The sequence below is a fragment of the Tachysurus fulvidraco genome, chromosome 14 (assembly GCF_022655615.1).
Source record: "Tachysurus fulvidraco isolate hzauxx_2018 chromosome 14, HZAU_PFXX_2.0, whole genome shotgun sequence".
NCBI lineage: Eukaryota > Metazoa > Chordata > Actinopteri > Siluriformes > Bagridae > Tachysurus > Tachysurus fulvidraco.
The window spans coordinates 2,305,964-2,324,563 of NC_062531.1; the positions used below are offsets into that span (position 1 = coordinate 2,305,964).

Sequence of the window (18,600 nt, forward strand, 5' to 3'; positions counted from 1 at the left end):
CCAGTCACAGAATAAACAAGGACTTTGTGTAACAATTAAGTTTTTTTGTTGTACAGGAGGAGACGCCGTTGTTCCTGGCTGCACGTGAAGGCAGTTTCGAGGCGGCTCAGGTCCTCCTGGATCACTACTCCAACCGTGACATCACAGATCACCTGGACCGTTTACCACGTGACACGGCTCAGGAACGCATGCACCACGACATTGTTCGCCTGCTCGACCAGTACAATCTGGTGCACAGCCCCCATTCTGGATCGAACCATGTAGGAAACGGTGGGGGTGGACATCCATCTGTGGTCTGCACCAGTAACGGAGTCATCGGTATGCGACCAGGACAGCAGAACAAGAAGAATCGGCGTGGCGGAGGGGGTGCTGCCAAACTGGGTGGACCTAATGGTGCTGGGGGCGGAGTCAAAGATCTGAAGGAGATGAAAACCAAGCGCAGGAAGAAACCAGCTGGAGGAGAAGCGTCAGGATTGGCTACATCCAGTGGTAACGTAGCAACCGTGACTGCTAACTCTAATGGCACCAAGGGACCGACGACAGCCGGGACGGGTGGACTTTCAGAAAGCTCAGTCACAATGTCACCAGTGGATTCTCTAGAATCGCCGCATTCGTACACTACGGATGCCTCGGGAGCTGTTAATATGGCTAAATCACCACCCCTGATGACACGCCCCCTCCTGCCCCCTGTCAGCCACATGCTGGCGCAGCAACCGAGCTGGGTGGGTGTGGCTAAGCACGGCTATGCGGCGCCCCACATTTTCAGTCACATGATTCCCCACCAGATGGCGGTGGCACGCTCGGGCATGTCGCAGCACCATCACGGCTCGGGGATGCTTGGGCCCGTGAATGTTTCTGTGAATCGAGAGCAGCTTCCATCGATCGTCACCTTCCAGATGAACCAGGCACTTCTCAAGCCAAACCAGCAGGGGGCCATGCAGGTGAGTCAGTCCCAGACCCAGGGCCTTAACCACATGCACTGCGGCCAGGAGATGATGTATAACATGCAGGAGGCAGGGCTACAGCATGGCATCTCGCACCTGCACGGCCTTGCCCATAACATTGCGGAGCCTCAGGTGAGGCAGGTGACGCCTTACCACCAGCAAATGCAGAGCCCTGTGGATAAATACCCGACTCCTCCCTCGCACCGCAGTTATGCCAGCGGTGCCGGGTCAGAGGTGGTGACGACTCCTGGTCAGGGCTCTGAGGTCACGACCCCGGGTCACGGAGCTCCGCCCTCTAGCGAGCACCCGTACCTGACGCCGTCGCCCGAGTCACCCGATCCCTGGTCCTCCTCGTCTTCGCCACATTCACATTCAGACTGGTCCGACGTAACCACAAGCCCACACGCTGCGCTGCACACTCACGCGCACCCTCACACACACGCACACACTCATGTTCCAGAGCAGGCTCCTCTGCTACAGCCGCAGCCCTCGCAGTCGGCACAGCAGTCGCTGCAGCAGCAAGCCTGCAGCAGTGTGTATGCGTAATAACACAAAAGAACTGCTTGTTGCTGTGTCAACCTGACTGTGGTGTTTTTTGTATGCAGTTTAACTTCATAAAAGTCTCTCTTTCACTCTCTCTCTCTCTCTCTCTCTCTCACTCTTAACGCTCTGTCTTTTTTATACACTATGCATACAGTCACCTGTGGAGTTTATATGGAATCAGTAACCCTCCTTTTATTGAGTGATACAGAGAACGAAGCGTTCAATCCGACTCCGGACCCCATTTACGCTTGCACTCGTGTCGTAGGTCTCGAACTCTGTGGCGTTCTCCATTTCTTGCTGCCTTTTTCTGAATACAAATAACATTTTCTCTCGTGTCTGACCTTTTGACCTGGGACCGAATACGAATATTTCAAACGCGTTTCCGTGTAGACGTGGCGATTCGTGCGCACGGCAAACACGACGCCATCGTTTAGACGAACGGGGCGGGTGTAAAAATGGCACAGACTGAGGACCGAACCAGCAAACCAGACGTTTATCAGCGTCTCTGGACAATCGTAAAACAGCAAAGACTGTGAGCTGGAAGTAAAAGTTTTCGATGTGGTGGCCATGTTTTTTTTTTTGTTTTTTTTTAACGTTGAAGGAAATCAGATCTGGAATAAAGTGCAACCACTCTGTTTTATTTTACTTTTTCTTTTATTTTTTTAATTCTTTTTAAATATTGCTTTTTCCAAAGCTTATATATTGTTAAGAATGGACTTACTAACCATTTGTAAATGTTTTTTTGTTTTTTTTTTATGTTATGGGTCATGGTTACATTTGAGCTAAAAAAAACTGCCTTGTTAGATTGTTTTTTGTTGCCTTTTTTTTTTGTGCACAGCCCGAGTCTGACTTACGCTGATGCAACTTATTCGTTTCAGTTACAGCAATAATCCTTAGCGTTAGCATCTTTTGTTCAATTTCGAGGATTTTACAACAGCCTCTTTGGCTCGGTTCTAGATGCCTTGATTGTCACGTTGGGCTCTGACTTGACCTCGCTGTGGTTTCTGGAGATGTTGCGTTGTTGTGATGTTCAGCATGACTTTGATGGCCCTGAGATTGTGATTCACTGTAGGCTGAATGACTGCCTTTGTAAGAAATGATGACGGGTTTCAACACACATTTCAGAAATTCTTAAACTAACTGTACATTGTTCGTGAGAAATTGGCGATTTTAAATGTGTGTATATTCAGAATTGAGTCCGTTGAGTTCGTTAAACACACAAGTGACAAATCGTTGTGGTCGATTCCGAGCTAATCACAGGATCAGAATTCTGTCCCCGTTTAACTTCGGTTATTACGACGGTTTAGTATTTAACTGTCACAGTTACTGCAACTTTTAACCCCTTAAATTCATCAGTTTTTCTTTTTTATTAATGACGTACAGGGTCAAACATCACCGACTCTGTTTATAACTTTTAATCTGTTCATTTTAATCCCATAATGCACCATGTAGCTCGGTTTGACGGCGTTACTACGGTAATATCCTATTAGACTCCACCAAAAAAGACATTTTTCCTTTTCATATGAAAAATCGATCGTCTCTTTGGGGTTTTTTCCTCAGGTCTCGTGTTACAGAGGATTCTCAAACCTCAAAAAACTTCTTAAAAAAAACTTCCTTATACAGAAGATTACAGTCCATCGTACCGGTTCCCGCGGGCGAGCCGTCGCTATAGAAACTATATTACGAGCACCTTAATGCAACCTTGGGATTTCTGTCATAGAAAATGAAACTTTCTTCTAACCAAACAGAATCCAAAATTCAGCAGCACTCTGGTACAAGTTTACAGCGATTGTTGCTCGACGGCCATTTGTCTCTTTCTACCGACGATTAAACAGGAAAACATTTCACGCCTGATTCTAAAACGTCGCCTGATCTGAGCGTCTCGATGTTAGCGGGAAATCTTTTTTTTTTCTTTTTTATTTCTTCGCTTTAATTTTATTTAAACCATTATCAATATCAAATTAAAAGGTAGTGATAAAATGAAACCGCCAGCGACGGTAGTTAAAGCGAATTCGTGATTCCGACGGCCGTCCGCGAGTCGGTCAAAATTTTAGTCTTAGCTTTTTTTCGACTTGCCTTTTTTTTTTTCCGTCTCTGGAATATTGTACAGAATATTGTAACCGTTTCTCGTATATATTTTTTATTCTGTCCATTTTTGTTTTATACTTTTTTTTTTTTAGTTCTGAAGTTGTAACTTTTCATGTTTTTAATAATACGTTTTTTTTCTTTTAATCGGTCTGATCTGTGTATCAGATCTGTATCTATCTATCCTGCTATAAAAACATGTCTTAAGATTGTTTTAGTTCTTGTTCTTTTTGTTTTGTTTTGTTTAAGCAGAGCTTTATAATCCTGATGGGTAACAATCATAACTATGACTTTCTTTTTCTTGCCTTGGAGACGTTTAGTGTCCTGAACACCAAATGAATTATTTTGAATAACCAAAAGTATTTTTTAAACAAATCTCTCTTGCTGGTGATTTCTATTACCTTCTATTTACCTTTTGTAAAAGGTTATTATTGTATCATTTTATCACTCATTTACAGTAACACACTCTCACACACACACACACACACACACACACACACACACACACTGGTGTTAATGGCACAGAATCTCATATCACATTTGTCTTTTTATGGCACTTAAACTGTTGATTGCTTATTCTTCCTCTCTCTCTCTGTCTCTCTCTCTCTCTCTCCTTTGTGTGCCTGTGGGTAAACATGTTTTTATAAGTGCTGTAAATAGAGTTTTGAATGCATAAAGTACTTTCCTTTCTAATTCACACCTATTCTGCTGTTGCTGTATGAAGTTTTGTAGCCTTTCGTCTTGTTCGTAGAAGGACATTTTTAGTGAATACAGAACAAAATTTGTTTAGCGAAAACCAAGAAAACCTGCAGCTCATGCCAATAAAGATGAAATACGCCGTAAACTTGACCAATGTTTCTTGTGTGTATCAAACAGGTTCAGTAACATCATTATGGTCGTTTGTTCATTAAAAAGCCAACAAAGTCCTGCAGGAATAATTTAATAGATAATTGATAATAGCTGTCTGACAGACACAGAGGCCACGCCTCCTTCAATTCACTCAGACTGACAGACACAGAGGCCACGCCTCCTTCAATTCACTCAGACTGACAGACACAGAGGCCACGCCTCCTTCAATTCACTCAGACTGACAGAGGCCACGCCTCCTTCACTCAGACTGATACACAGAAGCCACACACCTCCTTCACTCAGACTGACACACAGAGGCCACACCCCCTTCACTCAGACTGACAGACACAGAGGCCACGCCTCCTTCACTTAGACTGACACACAGGCCACGCCTCCTTCAGTGTGTTCTGGATGTTACCACTGCATGTCCTTGTCTCAAGGTTATGTCTATATGTACATACTTCATACATAATACACACACACAGACACTGGGGGGTTGTTTACATCAGTTCTTTATCAGCTGTACAAGCAAAGTCCACACACACACTCACACACACACTCTCTCACACACTCACACACACACACACACACACTCACACACACTGAAGAGCTTTGCTTGCACAGCTGAAGAGGCGATGTCAGAGAGCTGACAGTCAGAGCAGCTCGGCTCGTCCCAAATCGCTCCTTAATCCCTCTGTAAGTGCTGTATGTACAGTCTGACAAACACACTACATCCTACACACTACACCTACACCCTACACACTATACCGTACACCCTATACACTACACTCTACATCCTACACTTTACACTTTACATCCTACACACTACACCCTACATTGTACACTTTACATCCTACACCCTACACTTTACACACTACACCCAACACCCTAAACACTACACCCAACACCTGACACACCACCCTACACCCTAAACCTTACACCCTACACACTACACCCAACACACTACACTTTACACCCTACACACTACACCCTACTCTTTACACCCTACACACTACACCCTACACACTACACCCTACACACTACATTCTACCTACTAAACCCTACAAACTACACCCTACACACTACATTCTACCCACTAAACCCTACAAACTACACCCTACATTCTACCCACTAAACCCTACAAACTACACCCTACAAACTACACCCTACACTTTACACACTACACCCTACAAACTACACCCTACACACTAAACCCTACAAACTACACTGTACAATTTACACACTACATCCTACACACCACGTCCTACACACTTCTTCACCCCACAAACTACACCCTACAAACTACACACTACACTTTACACCCTACACCCTATACACTACACTCTACATGCTACACACTACACTTTACACCCTACACACTACACCCTATACACTACACTTTACACACTACACCCTACACTCTACACCTTACACACTACACCCTATACACTACACCCTTCACCTTACACACTACACCCTACACACTACACCTTTCACCCAACATCCTTTACCCTACACGCTACACACTACACCCTTCACCCTACTCACTACACCCTATACACTACACCCTACACACTAAACCCTACAAACTACACTGTACAATTTACACACTACATCCTACACACCACATCCTACACACTTCACCCCACAAACTACACCCTACACACTACACCCTATACACTACACTTTACACACTACACCCTACACTCTACACCTTACACACTACACCCTATACACTACACCCTTCACCTTACACACTACACCCTACACACTACACCTTTCACCCAACATCCTTTACCCTACACGCTACACACTACACCCTTCACCCTTCTCACTACACCCTTCACCCTACTCACTACACCCTACTTAATGCACTACAGCCTCTGTTTTGGACTTGACCACCTTCCGGATCAGCAGGTGGCGCTACAGAGCTGCAGTGAACATGGGAAAGGAAAAACAGCAGGAAGTCTCAGACAGTCTCTCACTCACTCACTCACACACACACACACACACTCACACAGACTGAGAGAGAGACTGGAGGTAACAGTGCATTAACAGCTGTGTTTTTTTAGCCAGCGCTCAGCTTTATTTTTATCCAGAAAACATTTATAAACCGGCATCAAATCCGAAGCGAGTAAAAAAAAGGCAGAAAATGGAGGCGTTTAGTTCAGGAAGTGAGATTAGCATTAGCTTGTGTTTGAGCTCCACAACAAGCTGGAGCACAGATTCACACTGAGGCTTAAACACAGGGAGTTAATCTCAGTCTGTCAGTCAGGTATTGCGTCATTATTCACACGTCAGAATCAGGAGATAAAACGTGTGATTTGGTCACATTTTGGTCTTCAGTCATTCACTTCCGGATTAGCTGCAGAAGTTTCCCTCAACTGTAGGTGAGTTTATTCCCTGAGTCAAGATCAAATGCACACGTTTTTATTTTTAATCATAGTTTCCCTTTTAAAATGTTCTTTATCAGACCTTTGTAAAGGTTTCAGATTCGTGGAGGAGAAAATCAGGTCACTTTAAGGCACATTGTTAATGATCTTTAAACCTTTTCACTTTGCATTCGTCATGTATGTGACAACATGACGTTTAATCCTGCAGTCTTTACCTGATGGTGTTGTGTGCTGATGGTGTTGTGACCTGATGGTGTTGTGTGCTGATGGTGATGTGACCTGATGGTGTTGTGACCTGATGGTGTTGTGCGCTGATGGTGTTGTGACCTGATGGTGTTGTGACCTGATGGTGTTGTGACCTGATGGTGATGTGACCTGATGGTGTTGTGCGCTGATGGTGTTGTGCGCTGATGGTGTTGTGACCTGATGGTGATGTGACCTGATGGTGATGTGACCTGATGGTGATGTGACCTGATGGTGTTGTGACCTGATGGTGTTGTGACCTGATGGTGATGTGACCTGATGGTGATGTGACCTGATGGTGATGTGACCTGATGGTGATGTGACCTGATGGTGATGTGACCTGATGGTGTTGTGCGCTGATGGTGTTGTGCGCTGATGGCGATGTGACCTGATGGCCTTGTGACCTGATGGCGTTGTGACCTGATGGCGTTGTGACCTGATGGCGTTGTGACCTGATGGCGTTGTGACCTGATGGCGTTGTGACCTGATGGCGTTGTGACCTGATGGCGTTGTGACCTGATGGCGTTGTGACCTGATGTTTACATATATACCTATATACTACAAGCTGTACATATATTTACATATATAACTATTTATATTACAAACCCGATTCTGTACAAATCGTGAGTAAAAAAGCAATGCAATAATTTACAAATCTCATAAACTTATATTTTCTTCACAATAGAATGTAGATAAAATGTCAGATGTTGAAAGTGAGACATTTTGAAATGTCATGTTAAATATTGGTTTATTTTGGATTTCATCAGAGCTAAACGTACCAAACCAGTCGAGTCACTAGAAGCCTGTATTAGACAGGAATGGGACAACATTCCTGTTCCTAAACATGACCAGCTCGTCCTCTCGGTCCCCAGACGTCTGCAGACTGATATAAAAAGAAGACGGGATGTCCCACAGTCCTAAACATGGCCTTGTCCCAACGCTTTTGAGATGTCTTGATGCCATGAAACTTATTTTTCCCTTAAAATGATCCTCAGATTAAACATTTGATTTGTTATCCATGTTGTATTCTGAATAAAGTATTGAAATATGAAACTTCCACAGAATCAGAATCAGATTTATTGGCCAAGTGTGTTGATGTTCACACACACAAGGAATTTGGTTTCAGCAGTTTGTGACTCTCAAAGGTACAGACCAGAAGTCTTCACGGGTCCACTTAGATCCGAAAGCCCGAGGTCCGACCCGAGCGAGTTCGGGTCTAAAAGTTTCACGTGTACCTCGGACGCGGGTCGGGTATAATAATAGCGGCGTTGGGTCTCGGGTAATTTAAAACGAATGTGTTTTTACCGAACGGACCCGAGAAGACCCGAACTACTGTATCTCGTGTGTGTGCATCGACTCGAGTCCTTTTCCAACCTCTCCTCTATTTGCCAAGACCGCTTGCGACGTGTGGCTGGTGACGTGCGGCTGGCGGTAAGCTCATATTCGTTGAAACAGACCTGTCAATCAATGTTGAATCCACTCTGTAGCGGTTACTTTAGTGTAGAGTTACACAACATTCGGGTCCAGTCGGGTTAAAAAAAAATTGCCGTCGGGTCGGACGGTAAAAAGTGATTCGGGTCACTTCGGGTCGGGTACGTTTCTTTACAACCGAGAAGACCTCTAGTACAGACATAAATAACACAATACGATATAGACAGGACGAGTATAAAATATGAATATAGAATGCATAAAATATATAAAATATGAACGATCAGTTATGTACATAAAGTGTGGGAGTGTAAATAACAATATTGTGCAATATTATGGGGGGGGGGCTAATAATTTTGGCCTCAACTGTATATGTTACATGTTATACATATGTTTACATATATATAAATATATATATAAACCTGTCATTCATGTTACAGATGGAACTACTGCCACGTGTACGTTAAAATAGCGTGACACCTTCCGACCAATCAGATCGGAGTTCTGCTTTTTTTTTTTTTTCTTCCAGACCCTTGAATATCAGAAAGATGACAGAAATGATAACGATGCGGATGTTATCTCTCTGAGTTTTTTTTTTTTCCCTTTACGTTTCGCCGATCCGTGACGTTTATCTCTGATGGCTTGTTTGGTTTAAACACCCCGAGGGTGTGTGATGTGGACAAGGACTCACTGTGCACACAAGGCTTTTGTCGTCTAATACACTTAGCTGTTGTTGATTTATTTTATTCTGCGCAGTTGAAGTAGGTGTGTTCAGTGTGAGGTTTACATCCCGGAACCTGATCTCCATGTCCTCCTTTTACTGACACTCACTGCGAAAGTGTTGGGAGCTCGAGTCCAGCTTTAGGCTTCTGATTGATTTGTTGTTGTTTTAAAGCGTCCTTACTGTACTGAAAGGTAAGACTGACAGAAACCTGTGTTTACTGATTTATAACCCTGTGCTTCCTGGAGCTGCTTCAGTCGTTCAGTCGTTATGCTTCAGGGCTACGTCTCTGTCTGCATCTCCCAATGCTTTTTAGTTAACGCCAAAGATTTTGAATCGGATTAAAGTTTCAGACGCCGTCAGACACCTGATCTGTTTTATCTCGCTCCGGTTCGGGAAAAGTATGTTTTTATCGCGTTCCTCCCCGGTCCGTGCTTCGGCGAGCTTCCCTCTACCGTGATGCTACCGACGCCGTGCGCTTTTCGCCGTGCGTTTTGTTTGTCCGAATGCGGTGACGTTCAAGCGGACGCCGGCTGGCGTGAGGCTCTGCGCGAGTGTACGCTCCGTTCTGGTTTAGCTGCTAAATCAGACAAAAGGAAATGTTTCAGTGAAGCGTTTTCGAATTCTTCTGGCGTCCAACGTCCTCCTTGCAGCAGGCGGAAATGGACTCGGCGGTATTTTAAGCCTTCGGCGCGTTTATCAAACAGATTCGTGTGTCGAAGTATTTAGACCCGTTCTGAGGATTTTTGCCACGTTTTCTAATAAGCGCGATTAACGACACTCGGTTTAACGTTTTTAGCGCCACGTGTTCACACGGTAGCCAAACCGGGATAAAGAACATCTGGCTTTGATGTGTCGGGATCGTATGAAAACGTCGCTGGTGATTTTTCTCTTTCTTCTTTCGTACCTGAATCTCACAGGACAAAAGAGACTGGAATCATTTTCTCCAGTTACACTCAATGAACCGTCTTAAACAAGAACTTTACACCAGATACCATTTCTTTTCTGTTTCCTGAAGCTTTTCACTCTTTCTTCACTTGGGTCCAGTTTCACTGTAGATTTAAAATAAAAGGTCTGTCAATGCAAGAATTTATAAAATGTCAAAGTTTTTATTGTTTAACACCTTAAAACTTGTCCTCCTTCAACACAGATGGGGGAAGGTTGAGTTTCAGTAAAAAAAACCCTAATTCCCTCTGTGTTGTTCACTGTGGTCACTCTGTGGTGTTCACTGTGGTCACTCTGTGTTGTTCACTGTGGTCACTCTGTGGTGTTCACTCTGTAGTGTTCACTCTGTGGTGTTCACTCTGGTGTTCACTCTGTAGTGTTCACTCTGTGGTGTTCACTCTGGTGTTCACTCTGTGTTGTTCTCTGTGGTCACTCTGTGTTGTTCACTGTGGTCACTCTGTGTTGTTCACTGTGGTCACTCTGTGGTGTTCACTGTGGTCACTCTGTGTTGTTCACTGTGGTCACTCTGTGGTGTTCACTCTGTAGTGTTCACTCTGTGGTGTTCACTCTGGTGTTCACTCTGTAGTGTTCACTCTGTGGTGTTCACTCTGTAGTGTTCACTCTGTAGTGTTCACTCTGTGGTGTTCACTCTGTGGTGTTCACTCTGTAGTGTTCACTCTGTGGTGTTCACTCTGTGGTGTTCACTCTGTGTTGTTCACTCTGTGTTGTTCACTGTGTTCACTCTGTGGTGTTCACGCTGTGGTGTTCACTCTGTGGTCACTCTGTGTTGTTCTCTGTGGTCACTCTGTGTTGTTCACTGTGGTCACTCTGTGTTGTTCACTGTGGTCACTCTGTGGTGTTCACTGTGTTCACTCTGTGGTGTTCACTGTGTTCACTCTGTGGTGTTCACTGTGTTCACTCTGTGGTGTTCACTCTGTGGTGTTCACTCTGTGTTGTTCACTGTGGTCACTCTGTGTTGTTCACTGTGGTCACTCTGTGTTGTTCACTGTGGTCACTCTGTGGTGTTCACTCTGTGGTGTTCACTCTGTGGTGTTCACTTTTTATTCTTCTTTTATTTCGTCATTCAGTTTCACCTTTGGTTTATTTTTTCCTTCTTCGTGTTCTATTTGTCTGTCTATTTACTTTTGTATTCTCTCTCTCTCTGTCTCTCTCTCTCTGTCTGTCTATCTCTCTCTTTCTCTCTCTTGCTCTCTCTTTCTCTTTCTTTCTCTCTCTCTTGCTCTCTCTCCCTGTCTGTCTCTCTCTCTATCTCTCTCTCTCTCTCTCTCTCTCTCTCTCTCTCTCTCTCTCTACTGCTCATTCTTTAATATTATGTTTCTCCTCAAATAATAATAATAATAATAATAATAATAATAATAATAATAATAATAATACTGTTTATACCCTGGAGCTTTAAGGTCTGATTTACTTTTATACTTTCTTCTGTTTCAGCTAAATCATTAGGTCATGACGTTGGCGCGGTTGAAGTACCTCTCTCTGGGTGTGCTGGTGTTCCAGACGACTTCTCTGGTGCTGACCATGAGATACTCGCGCACGCTGCAGGCCGACGGGCCGCGCTACCTCGCCTCCTCCGCCGTGGTGCTGGCCGAGCTGCTCAAGATCCTCACCTGCATCTGCCTCGTCTGCAAAGAGCACAGTAAGTCCTGATAATAGGAGATAAATAGGACAGACATATTATACATTATACAATGCAATCTAGAGTTGGTCTTATTGGGATAAAAGGACATTCAGGGTTGACAAAATGGGTGAAATATAACGAAAGTACATTCTTGCTTTGAGTGTTGCAAGGACACACTTTGTTCTCTAGGGCCACTAGATACACAGGCTGACGGATTGAGACAGACTGAGGCCACACCTCCTTTACTGTGACTGACACTGAGGCCACACCTCCTTCACTCAGACTGACAGACTGAGGCCACACCTCCTTTACTGTGACTGACAGACTGAGGCCACACCTCCTTTACTGTGACTGACAGACTGAGGCCACACCTCCTTCACTCTGACTGACAGACTGAGGCCACACCTCCTTTACTGTGACTGACAGACTGAGGCCGCACCTCCATTACTGTGACTGACAGACTGAGGCCACACCTCCTTCACTCTGACTGGCAGACTGAGGCCACACCTCCTTCACTGTGACTGACAGACTGAGGCCGCACCTCCTTCACTGTGACTGACAGACTGAGGCCGCACCTCCTTTACTGTGACTGACAGACTGAGGCGACACCTCCTTCACTGTGACTGACAGACTGAGGCCACACCCCCTTCACTGAGATTGACAGGCCACGCCTCTTTAATCTAACACTTCTTTACACAGGTTAATCGCACATGAATAAGAAGCCACAATTTTATTCAGCTGTATTTATTAAGCCACGCCTTGTTTTCTGTAGCTTTACACAATCCTACAGTTCAGATCATGTACAATAAAACACTTTGTCTCTCTTTGCCAAGGTCACTGAGATTTCTGTGTAATGTTTGTTATTGTTCCGTATCATGATGTTTCGTCTGGTCTGGTCTGGTTTCGTCTGGTCTGGTCTGGTTTCGTCTGGTCTGTCCTTGGTGAGCAGGTTTCAGTGTCCGTGCTCTGAGCAGCGTCCTCAGGCAGGAGATCATCCATAAGCCAGTGGAGACGCTGAAGCTGGCCATTCCCTCAGGAATCTACACGCTGCAGAACAACCTGCTCTACGTGGCACTTTCCAACCTCGACGCTGCAACGTACCAGGTAGTGGAAGATCATCCATCCATCCATCCATCCATCCATCCATCCATCCATCCATGTACCCATCTGTATATAAATATGTGTATTCATTCATACATCTGTGTAAACAACTCACATTTCATTCATCCATCCAAACATCTGCTAACCCATCTGTCCATCCACTCATCCATCTGACCATCCATCCATCCACTCATCCATCCATCCATCCATCTATCTGTATACACATGTGTATTCATTCATACATCTGTGTAAACAACTCACATCTCATCCATCCGTCCATCTGTATATAGATATGTGTATTTATTCATCCGTCTATATAAACAACTCGCATTTAATCCAACCACCCATCCATTACTTCATCAGTCCAACCATCCATCCAAACATCTGCTAACCCACCCATCCATCCATCTATTCATCCAAACGTCTGTTAATCCATCCAACCACCCATCCATCTGTCCATCTGACCACCCATTCATCCATCCATCCAAACATCTGCTAACCCACCCATCCATCCATCTATTCATCCAAACGTCTGTTAATCCATCCATCCATCCAACCACGAATCCATCCGTCCATCTGACCACCCATTCATCCACCCATCCAAACATCTGCTAACCCACCCATCCATCCATCCATTCACCCAAACATCTGTTAATCCATCCATCCACACATTCATCCATCCGTCCAAACATCTGCTAATCCGACCATCCCTCCATCCATCCGACGAGAAAAAAACAAGGTTCATTAACCTTAGATGCATCAGAGTTTTTAAAATAGTCCCAAAAACGTATCCGACGGTAAATTTATCAGTATTTTTTCTCGCCTGTAATGATAATATCAGCCGAATCCGTGGGCGTCTCCTTGAGCTCCATCTGCGCTCTCGATTCCACCCTCCGTGTGACAGCGTCTTAACGATCTGCAAAGAAACGGCTAATTAAAGCGTAGAGGAGGAGCTCGTAACGCGACATTAGATGTATGCCGCTTTCCGGATCTGTTATTAAAATGTTATGTGTAAAAAGACCACCTTGTGTAAACAGTCTCCACGGCAACGGGTTTATAATCGTCATTAAAATTACAACGACCGCTGTTTTTCTTTACAGATATCATTAACGGGTCGTTACCGTTAGCGATAATATCGTACCACAGACGGGGTGGGGCTTGTAGATCTGTTTTACGTGTTTATTTATTACTGATGACACTGTTGATCTTGTTATTTTTTTTTTATTATTTATTTCACGGATAATTAGGAGTGACGGATGAAAATAATTACGCCGGATGACCTCCGGTGATGAGAACAACAACAGAGCTGTGTTTTTGTCCATTTAGAGTTACCTTTAACGTGCTCTCGCTTGCTCCTTCCTCTTTAGGTGACCTACCAGCTGAAGATCCTCACCACTGCCCTGTTTTCTGTCTCCATGTTGAGTCGCAAGCTCGGTCTGTATCAGTGGCTCTCGCTCATCATCCTGATGGCCGGAGTAGCGCTTGTACAGGTGAGCGCGCAGAAATTAACCTCCGATTGCCTAGAAGGAGGAAGTAGTAGCAATGCCGACACTGTGTGTGTTTATCAGGGTTTATTGCCCAACCTGCAGTAGGGAAATTTCCTGACTACACGATCATTTTGTTCCGGGACCGATTTGTTACACAGGACTGATTTGTTTAGGTAAATCCCAGCTATTTTTCTCCGACCTACAGAAGTCCGTGACTAACAGAGGGCTCGTTCATGACGCCTTCGCCGTTTAAAGGACGTTAGCGTATACGTAGCTACGGTGATGAATAGATTAAGAGTTAGATTAACGCTTGTGTGTTTAATGGGGATTTTGTGCTCTGTGCAGTGGCCCACGGATTCTTCAGGTTCCTCCGTGAAGCCTCAGGTCACCACAGGGTCTCCGTTCGTGGGTTTGGTGGCCGTGTTGGTGGCTTGCTGCTCCAGCGGCTTTGCCGGTGTTTACTTTGAGAAAATCCTCAAAGAGACCAAGCAGAGCGTGTGGGTCCGAAACATCCAGCTGGGTCAGTATGTGTGTGTGTGTGTGTGACGAATAAATACGACTGTGTTTCTGCACTGTGTTTGTTCCTCTCTAGATAAATGAACGTTGTGTATACAGGCTTAACCTTCGTCACGCGGCGTGTTAATGGGGTGTTAACGACTCCGCCTGCGTTTATTCGGTTTTTAGCTGAGCATGAAATTTGTTTGTTTGATTTCGACGTTGAGTGACGTTGCTTTATTGTCCCACGTTCCTGCTGTATACTTACACCTGTCATACGGCCTTCATACACACACCTTCGTAGACCTTCATACATCCTGTATATACACCTTGTATACGGTTTTTACGACCTTCCTAAAGCCTATATTCAGCTTTCATACCTCCTACATACACATTCGTAGACCTACATACACCCTACATACACCAGCACAAAGCCTTATGTTCCCTTTATACACTTTTCACAAACGTCATCAGCATTCATACACCATACATCCTATATTCAGCTTCATAGACCTTCATAGAACTTCATACTTCCTGAATATACACCATATATACAGTTTTTGGAACTTTCATACACCTTCCTAAAGCCTATATTCAGCTTCACACGTCTTCACACGTCTTCCATACCTCCTACATGCACATTCGTAGACCTTCATACACCCTACATACACCATCATAGAGCCTTGTATTCCCTTTAAACACTTTATACCTTCATACACCCTATATACACATTTTAACATACACCCTACATACAACATCATAGACCTTCATACACCCTACATACACCATTACAGAGACTTATGTTCCCTTTATACACGTTTAACAAACTTCAATCAACATTCATACACCATACATCCTATATTCAGCTTCATACACCCTACATACACCATTACAGAGACTTATGTTCCCTGTATACATGTTTAACAAACTTCATCAACATTCATACACCATACATCCTATATTCAGCTTCATAGACCTTCATACACCATCATAGACCTTCATACACCCTACATACACCATCATAGACCTTCATACACCCTACATACACCATTACAGAGACTTATGTTCCCTTTATACACGTTTAACAAACTTCATCAACATTCATACACCATACATCCTATATTCAGCTTCATAGACCTTCATACACCCTACATACACCATCATAGACCTTCATACACCCTACATACACCATCATAGACCTTCATACACCCTACATACACCATTACAGAGACTTATGTTCCCTTTATACACGTTTAACAAACTTCAGTCAACATTCATACACCATACATCCTATATTCAGCTTCATACACCCTACATACACGATCATAGACCTTCATACATCTTCATAGGTGCTTCATACACCTTACATACACCTCCGTACACACTCCGTACACCCTTTCTTTCTCTCGTCCTCATCGTAACGCCGTAGCACCGTTTGTACGTGACGATGACTTTTAGAACATGAATGTAACTGATGCTCTTATTCCAAATTGTTCTTAACACGATGGTGAACTAAAACATTATAATGAGATAAAGCACAAGTTAGCCGAGTTGCCACACCCAGTGAAACTGCCAGCGCCGGTTTTGTTGCCATTACAAGTTCCTCGAGCTCAGTGTGTCGGAGCTGAAGTCATCGTCACTGAAGAACTGGATATTCTGCATTTTCTACGATGAAGCCTGTCGAGTTAAACTTTATACTTCTGATCCGTTTAAAGTCCGGCAACGTTTGTGAAAGAAGTCGCTTCCTGTTCTCGCTCACGTTACGGCAGCTACAGACAGCCGCAACGTCGCTTTTAAATTAAATAAGCATATAAAAATAACAGACATTGTCGATTTACAGAGAAACCAGGAAGCGTAAATCCCGTCCCGGAAGTGTCGGAAAAACTCGTCTACTGTTTCGAGTCAAAACGTGTCCATGTGAAACGGCTGTCGGTGTCGAGGCGATGACTTATGAGGAACGAGTCTGTTTAATATTGTATAAACCTGTAAGGAGTTAAAACAGGAGCTGAGAAATAAATCATCGGAACAGGGTTAAGAAATACTGACGTGTGTGTGTGTGTGTGTGTGTGTGTGTGTGTGTGTGTGTGTGTGTGTGTGTGTGTGTGTGTGTGTGTGTGTGTGCTCTAAAGGTCTGTTTGGTCTGGTTTTTGGTCTGTTTGGAATGTTGGTGTATGATGGAGAGAGCGTGAAGGAGCATGGAATGCTTCAGGGCTACAACTCCATCACCTGGGCTGTGGTTTCTTTACAGGTGATATTAACAACGCGCACACACACACACACTAACACACACACACCTGTTTATCATGACATTTATCAAATTATAATTTACTACACAACTACAAATACAGTGTGAAATGCTCATAAAGTGAACAAAAGCGCAGATGTTTAAATTTTTGTAGTAAGTGTGTAATAAGTGTGTAGTGAATGTGTAATAAGTGTGTAATAAGTGCAGAAGATTATGTCGTCTTTAAAAATCTGTCCTGTTATTTCAGATTATCAGCACATGTGTGTACAGTAATTCCACAGTTCACTCGTGTGTCATCAGGCAACTTGTCACAGTGTGAACGCTTGTGTTTGTTTGTGTGTTTGTGTGTTTGTTGCTTTATCTACACCAGTACATCACTACAGCCGCATTGCTCTGGGAGTCGAATCGGCAACACATAGCGTTTTGTATGTTGTGTAATGATGAAGCTGATGTGGTTTTATTAGTGCTGATATTTGTGTCTGTGTGTGTGGTGTTCTTTTTCCCCCCACAGGCATTAGGAGGTCTGGTCATAGCTGCTGTTATTAAATACGCAGATAATATTCTGAAAGGTTTCGCCACGTCCCTGTCCATCATCCTGTCCACGCTCATTTCCTACTTCTGGCTGCAGGATTTTGAGCCGACGAGGTACAGATACGAGTCCCAAGTGTAATCTAAAGCTGGACTGACCTCAGGGTCAGGAAACCGAGGCTTACCCATATTCACATTCCAATATATTTGGTCACACACACACACGCGACTGTACTCAGTACACAGTGATGTGGTGACGTTCCTTTTTTTTCTTTTTTTATCTGACTTTTTTGTTAATATATATATATAAAAGAATAAGTGGTGAAAACAGGTGGGGGAAATAGAAAAATATGTAGAAAAATCTAGAAGAATCTAAAAATACACACACACTTTCTCTCTCTCTCTCACACACACACACACACACAGACTGCAGAACGTTGTGAGTGTATTAATTGATAGGTGTTCAACAATTTTTTATTATTTATTTATTTATTTATTTATTTATTTATTGTATTAAGTATTTGGTGATGCAGCGCCCCCTGGTGTACAGTTTGTTCTTAAGACTAAGGCCACGTTCACACCGCAAGTCTTAACGCTCAGTTCGGATATTTCGCTCAGATCTGATTTTTTGTTTGTTTGGCTGTTCACATTACCTTTTAAAATGTGTCCTATATCAGATACCAGTGTGAACAGTTCCCGTTTTCAAACTGACCCGCATGCGCAAACGAACAATAACGATGACGTCACACGCAACACGCCGTTGCGCTAAAACGTTGGCGAGGTTATGGAGGAAGTATTGTGATGTATTCAATGCAAACATTACGAGCTGGTTCACGTGCCCACTTTATATTACTCTTAACACACACACACACGTTACCGGTCCCGTTTGTGTCACGTTTTCGCCTTCGCAAAAAAAGTGCGAAGGCGAAAACGTGACACAAACGGGACCGGTAA

The 18,600-nt window shown here is 43.9% G+C and overlaps 2 protein-coding genes across 5 annotated transcripts in view; both read left to right on the plus strand.

Annotated features, from left to right (window-relative positions):
• notch2 (notch receptor 2) overlaps positions 1-4,421 on the plus strand; it is a 63,310-nt gene extending 58,889 nt beyond the window's left edge. Inside the window, exon 34 of the mRNA XM_047823085.1 lies at positions 57-4,421. Coding sequence (XP_047679041.1) covers positions 57-1,490 — 1,434 coding nt within the window. The 3' untranslated portion in view covers positions 1,491-4,421. The remainder of the gene's footprint in view (positions 1-56) is intronic.
• Positions 4,422-6,389: 1,968 nt separating this feature from the next.
• The window catches only part of slc35a3a (solute carrier family 35 member A3a), a 13,521-nt gene continuing 1,310 nt past the window's right edge, over positions 6,390-18,600 (plus strand). Inside the window, exons 1-7 of one of the 4 annotated variants that reach the window (XM_027160684.2) lie at positions 6,390-6,807; positions 11,604-11,808; positions 12,740-12,894; positions 14,259-14,381; positions 14,724-14,898; positions 17,003-17,121; positions 17,630-17,763. In XM_027160684.2, coding sequence (XP_027016485.1) covers positions 11,619-11,808; positions 12,740-12,894; positions 14,259-14,381; positions 14,724-14,898; positions 17,003-17,121; positions 17,630-17,763 — 896 coding nt within the window. In that variant the 5' untranslated portion in view covers positions 6,390-6,807; positions 11,604-11,618. Of the gene's footprint in view, positions 6,812-8,469; positions 8,489-9,382; positions 9,401-11,603; positions 11,809-12,739; positions 12,895-14,258; positions 14,382-14,723; positions 14,899-17,002; positions 17,122-17,629; positions 17,764-18,600 lie in introns of those variants that run through there. The other 3 variants (XM_027160683.2, XM_027160685.2, XM_027160686.2) reach the window with 3 other exon arrangements.